At 41.8% G+C, this 6,755-nt stretch overlaps 1 protein-coding gene across 1 annotated transcript; it reads right to left on the reverse strand.

Moving 5' to 3' along the window:
* Positions 1-5,027: 5,027 nt before the first annotated feature.
* LOC123771172 (piggyBac transposable element-derived protein 4-like) lies at positions 5,028-6,287 on the reverse strand. The gene has a single exon (XM_045763623.1). The coding sequence runs from the start codon at positions 6,285-6,287 to the stop codon at positions 5,028-5,030; it is 1,260 nt and encodes a 419-aa protein (XP_045619579.1).
* Positions 6,288-6,755: the final 468 nt, after the last annotated feature.

Genomic DNA, 6,755 nt, shown 5'->3' on the forward strand with positions numbered 1-6,755 from the left:
AACAAGTCTATGTGGGTGGGGACGAGGACAGGTTGACGAGTTTAGCAGTTACCAGGGAGGATGTTCTTAAACAAATAGTAAAACTCAAACCAAACAAATCCCCAGGGCCGGATGAAGTGTTTGCCAGGGTGCTTAAAGAATGCAAAGAGGAGCTTTGTGACCCACTGTCAACCATATTTAATAAATCAATAGAGTCAGGCAGAGTGCCAGAGTTTTGGAAAGTTGCTAATGTGATACCAGTTTTTAAGAAAGGAGATAGATCACTTGCGTCTAACTATCGACCAATTAGCCTAACGTCTATTGTGGGAAAGTTACTCGAATCTATAATAGCAAATAAAATTCGTCTTCATCTTGAAAAACATAAATTAATAATTGAGTCGCAACATGGTTTTATAAATGGCCGTTCATGTTTAACAAATTTGTTATCTTTTTATTCTAGCATAGTTGAGGCAGTTGATAGTGGTAAGGATTGCGATGTTGTGTACCTTGACTTTAGCAAAGCTTTTGATGCAGTGCCACATGAAAGACTAATTAAAAAAATAGAAGCTCATGGTATTGGGGGTGCTATATTAACTTGGATTAGGGCATGGCTATTCCAAAGGAAACAGAGAGTTAGTATAAATGGGGTTAAATCATAGTGGGATAATGTTGTTTGTGGAGTACCTCAGGGCTCTGTTCTGGGACCTCTGTTGTTTATAATATATATAAATGATTTAGATTTAGGTTTGAGTAGCAACATTTGCAAATTTGCCGATGATACGAAAATCGGTAGGGAAATTAATTCGGAGGAGGACTCACTATCACTTCAAGTTGATTTAGATAGGGTTTTGAAATGGTCAAAGGATAGGCAATTGAATTTAATGCTGATAAATGTAAAGTTCTGAGGCTAGGTAATGATGATAGAGTTACGAGATACGAGCTAGATGGTATTGAGATTGCAAAGTCGGATTGCGAAAGGGATCTGGGAGTTATGATTAGTAAGAATTTAAAACAAAAGGATCAATGTATGAATGTTCGTAATAATGCGAATAGAACACTGGGATTTATTAATCGAAGCGTTAGTAACAAGACACCTGGTGTGGTTCTTAAGCTCTATCTTGCTCTGGTTAGGCCCCATTTAGATTATGCAGTTCAGTTTTGGTCGCCGTATTATAGAATGGATATAAATTCACTTGAACGTGTCCAACGTAGGATGACTAAGTTAATTCCCCAAATTTGAAATCTTTCATATGAAGAAAGATTAACAAAGCTTAAGTTGCATTCACTGGAAAGGCAAAGAGTTAGGGGTGAAATGATAGAGGTTTACAAGTGGGTGAATGGACATAACAGGGGGCATATTAATAGGGTATTAAAAATATCAACACAAGACAAAACTCGAAACAATGGGTATAAATTTGATAAGTTTAGATTTAGGAAAGACTTAGGTAAATACTGGTTCAGTAACAGGGTTGTTGATTTGTGGAACCAATTGCCGCGTAACGTGGTGGAGGTGGTGTCGCTTGATTGTTTCAAGCGCGGGTTGGACAAGTATATGAGTGGGATTGGGTGGTTATAAATAGGAGCTGCCTCGTATGGGCCAACAGGCCTTCTGCAGTTGCCTTTGTTCTTATGTTCTTATAAGAACAAAGGTAACTGCAGAAGGCCTATTGGCCTATACGAGGCAGCTCCTATTTATAACCACCCAATCTTACTCATATACATGTCCAACCCACGCTTGAAACAATCGAAGGACCCCACCTCCACCACGTTATGCGGCAATTGGTTCCACAAATCAACAACCCTGTTACTGAACCAGTATTTACCCAAGTCTTTCCTAAATCTAAACTTATCCAATTTATACCCATTGTTTCGTGTTCTGTTTTGTGTTGATTCTTTTAACACTCGCGCTCCCTGACAGTAGGCTAGCCTTGACCCCCAAGTGAGCCGTTAGTGCGGGCCTACTGCGCGTCAGCACTAAAATGTTTATAATCTTTTAACATAAGAACATAAGAACAAAGGCAACTGCAGAAGGCCTGTTGGCCCATACGAGGCAGCTCCTATTTATAACCACCCAATCCCACTCATATACTTGTCCAACCCATGCTTGAAACAATCGAGGCCTATTCAATCAAGCTCCTATTCTATAACCACTTCCACAATGTTACGCGGCAATTGGTTCCACAAATCAGCAACCCTGTTACTGAACCAGTATTTACCCAAGTCTTTCCTAAATCTAAACTTATCCAATTTATACCCATTGTTTCGTGTTCTGTCTTGTGTTGATACTTTTAATACCCTATTAATATCCCCTTTGTTATGTCCATTCACCCACTTGTAAACCTCTATCATGTCACCCCTAACTCTTCGCCTTTCCAGTGAATGCATCTTAAGAACATAAGAACATAAGAACAAAGGTAACTGCAGAAGGCCTATTGGCCCATACGAGGCAGCTCCTATTCTATAACCACCCAATCCCACTCATATACTTGTCCAACCCGTGCTTGAAACAATCGAGGGACCCCACCTCCACAATGTTACGCGGCAATTGGTTCCACAAATCAACAACCCTGTTACTGAACCAGTTAACAACCCTGTTACTGAACCAGTCTTAAGCTTTGTTAATCTTTTTTCATATGAAAGATTTCTAATTTGGGGAATTAACTTAGTCATCCTACGCTGGACACGTTCAAGTGAATTTATATCCATTCTATAATATGGCGACCAAAACTGAACTGCATAATCTAAATGGGGCCTAACTAGAGCAAGATATAGATTGAGAACCACACCAGGTGTCTTGTTACTAACGCTACGATTAATAAATCCAAGTGTCCGATTTGCCTTATTACGAACGTTTATGCATTGATCCTTTTGTTTTAAATTCTTACTAATCATAACTCCCAGATCCCTTTCGCAATTCGACTGCGCAATCTCAACACCATCTAGCTCGTATCTTGTAACCCTATCATCATTACCTAACCTCAGAACTTTACATTTATCAGCATTAAACTGCATCTGCCAATCCTTCGACCTTTTCAAAACCCTATCTAGATCAACTTGAAGTGATAGTGAGTCCTCCTCCGAATTAATTTCCCTACCGATTTTCGTATCATCGGCAAATTTGCAAATGTTGCTACTCAAACCTGAATCTAAATCATTTATATATATTATAAACAACAGAGGTCCCAGGACAGAGCCCTGAGGCACCCCACTTACAACATTTTCCCACTCTGACTTGACTCCATTTATACTAACTCTCTGTTTCCTTTGGTATAGCTATGCCCTAATCCAGCTTAATATAGCACCCCCAATACCATGAGACTCTATCTTTTTAATCAGTCTTTCATGTGGCACTGTATCAAAAGCTTTGCTAAAGTCAAGGTACACAACATCACACTCCTTACCACGATCAACTGCCTCAACAATGCTAGAATAAAAAGATAACAAATTTGTTAAACATGAACGGCCATTTATAAAACCATGTTGCGACTCAATTATTAATTTATGTTTTTCAAGATGAAGACGAATTTTATTTGCTATTATAGATTCGAGTAACTTTCCCACAATAGATGTTAGGCTAATTGGTCGATAGTTAGACGCAAGTGATCTATCTCCTTTCTTAAAAACTGGTATCACATTAGCAACTTCCCAAAACTCTGGCACTCTGCCTGACTCTATTGATTTTTTAAATATAGGGCTGCTAAGCTTAATTTTTGCGGTATGTATTTAAATTTGATATTAATGTGTTTGTGAGAGAATGCTCTAGAGGAATATATACATAAATTGTCACTAAATCCGACATGAGAACCACACCAAATAAGAAACTATGGAGGTCGTTAGCCGTGAGCATCAAACCGCGCATCAATATTTACGATGTTTTTATGTTTGCCAACTTCTTAATTGTTATTCGTCGTTTCTTTTTGTATCATTCTGACCGCAATAAAATTCCAGACACGGACATATGAATATAAACCATAAATAATGGTGTCGCCCCACCCGCAAGAACGTGGGAAGTTGGCGTAGGGTTACCTGCTCCAGCACGCCCAGCTGCACATGCCCTCAACCACAACTGAAAAGTTTATACTCTCCTCATGTTTGTGACCCTCATTTTCGATGTACGAGTTTTATTTTGGTATAACTGTAGCTAATGAAATGTTCTATAGGAATATATGTATAACATTTCACCAAAGCTAACATTACGGCACCACCAAATAAAGAACTGCGTCCATTGTTATGCGTTCACGCTAAACTTAGCCAAACTCCGCCCATATGTTTCTACTCTGTTTATCAAGTCAAAACTTGTTGCATATGGTTTTGTTTGGTATCACTGTGATTGCAATAAAATTGCCTACACAGACATATCCATAAAAGTTATACTACATGGGCGCGCCTCACCCGCAAACACCCCCAAACGCGTCGAGGCCTCACCCGCCCGAACACCAGTTTCTACACCCGCTACACCCAATACACCCGACAAACAAAAATATTTTTCCAATGGAAGTTTTTGTGCTACATTGTTCATTTTGGTATCAAAATACTCGCAATAAGATGCACTATGTAGACACACCAATCTAAGCAATAAGAACCCGAATATATATAGAGGTACCAACAGCAAAGTAGGAAGAAGTAATAACTTCACAATGATCTTATCTTGAGGTTATCTTGAGATGATTTCGGGGCTTTAGTGTCCCAGCGGCCCGGTCCTCGACCAGGCCTCCACCCCCAGGAAGCAGCCCGTGACAGCTGACTAACACCCAGGTACCTATTTACTGCTAGGTAACAGGGGCATTCAGGGTGAAAGAAACTTTGCCCATTTGTTTCTGCCTCGTGCGGGAATCGAACCCGCGCAACAGAATTACGAGTCCTGCGCGCTATCCACCAGGCTACGAGGTCCCTTATGATGTATACAAAGTGTGTGTACTTACCCACGATGTGATGATGGAAGGCCAATAAGTTGAGCATTTGGTTATCCACTCCACCTGCTTCAGGAAAATGTCCCTGAAGTTGCTCAACAGATGTTCCGTTAGGTGGAGTGGATGGTTGCAGAGGCGCTATTTTTTCGCCACCCAAAATACCCTCTTGCGGTGGTATTTTGTGTAGCATGGTGTGACACACTGAGCAACTCCACATGTCTTGCACTGATACATAGAGTCTCTCCTTATTCCTGACTTGATGCAAACACGACACCGTTTACGTTTTGCAATTTTCACTATAGCATGGGTCAACTTCTTGTTCAGCCTAACCTCTGGATCAACAATACGTGGGTTTTTCGCTGGTGGAGGACGAGGTTCAGGTTCAGGCGTTTCCGTTTCAGGTTCTGTGTCAGATGAGGATGTGTCTTGTGCTTGGGGTGGAGGAGGAAATAAAGGAAGCCTCACTCCAGATGGGCCAGGTGTTGCCAAATCATCAGAAGGATCTTGGTAATCCTCAGCATGTGGGATAGGGCTTTCAGTGGCAGGCCACTCGTCCTGGTCCCACCTCAACAGGGACCATATAGCTACCTCGTGAAAATGGAGTAGGGTCAATTTCTTGGCATCAGTTGTGTACATCTTGTACAACACATGCATTGTGTAGAGCCATCTGAAGGAAATAAAATGTGATTTCTTCGTCCACTTATGTGATTTCCTGGTGAACCTGTAATATTTGACCATTTGGTCGAAGTGATCAACACCTTTCATGTTGGTGTTGTAGTCGCAAATGGCAGTGGGTTTGTTCACAGTTACAATCTTTACTGATGTTGCTCCATCACGTTTCCTCACTCTCTTCCTTCGTTGTTCTTCTTGTGTGTCAGCATTGTGGCAGTTTGTGATCACTGACACCACTCTCTTGTCTTTCCATAGGATAATAAAAGTGATGTCCTTGCGCCTGAAAATGGTTTGATCAACAGGGAATTTACCTTTTGCAAGTTGTTGCAGAATTTTGGGGGCGCCACGCTGCAATCTGAGTGTTCCACAAGTGTACACACCATGTTCCCGTAGCAATTCTGTGAGATGGACAGAGTTATAGAATTTGTCCATATAGAGATGATAACCCTTGTGCAATAATGGCCGCATCAAGGCCATCATTGTCTCCACTGTTGTCTTACCAACTCCGGCATACACCTCAAAGTCAATAATGTAGCCAGCCCCTGCCTCAGCAAGCATGTACAACTTTACCCCATACTTATCTGGTTTATTTGGATTGTAAACCTTGAAGGATAAACGACCACGCCACGACATTGTTCCTTCATCCAAACTGAGTGCTTTATTGGGAACGTAGTATGTGCCAAACTTGGTGGTAAAATAAGTAATGATTGTGTGCAGTTTTACCATTCGGTCATTATTGTTTGGGGAAATTGCAAGCTTGTTGTAATTATGGAAAAACTGGTTGATATGTTGGTATCGTTTTGCAGTCATGAAAATATTGAAGGTCCTCATATGCCACAACCGGTTTGTTTGCCAGTACATTCTCATCGTCGGGAGGGGTGAGTCTGGCCCTAGCTTCGGTAGGGGTCGGACGTGTTGCATTGGCGCTCCAGCAGTTGGTGTTGTTTGCCAGTTCGACCGATTGAGGGCGGGTGTGTCTCTGCCCGCGCTGTGCTGACGTGGCGTTACGATGGGGGTCCCTCTACCCCCTGTCGTCCGGGCTCAGTCTGTGAGACTAGAGTTCTCTGTGCGGGCTGGTTACCCGGAGATTGCGCTGGCGTGTGAGATGCTCTCTGTCCGTGTGTTTGCGATTTATGGGGTCGAGTTGGTCACGGCCCGTAGGGCGATTGTGAAGTTCACAGAGGAGGTGGCGTA

The sequence above is a fragment of the Procambarus clarkii genome, chromosome 7, assembly GCF_040958095.1.
Source record: "Procambarus clarkii isolate CNS0578487 chromosome 7, FALCON_Pclarkii_2.0, whole genome shotgun sequence".
Classification (NCBI taxonomy): domain Eukaryota; kingdom Metazoa; phylum Arthropoda; class Malacostraca; order Decapoda; family Cambaridae; genus Procambarus; species Procambarus clarkii.

Excerpts from the sequence above, each read along its gene's own strand:
- LOC123771172 (XM_045763623.1), bottom strand. The coding sequence starts at position 6,287 with ATGGTAAAACTGCACACAATCATTACTTATTTTACCACCAAGTTTGGC.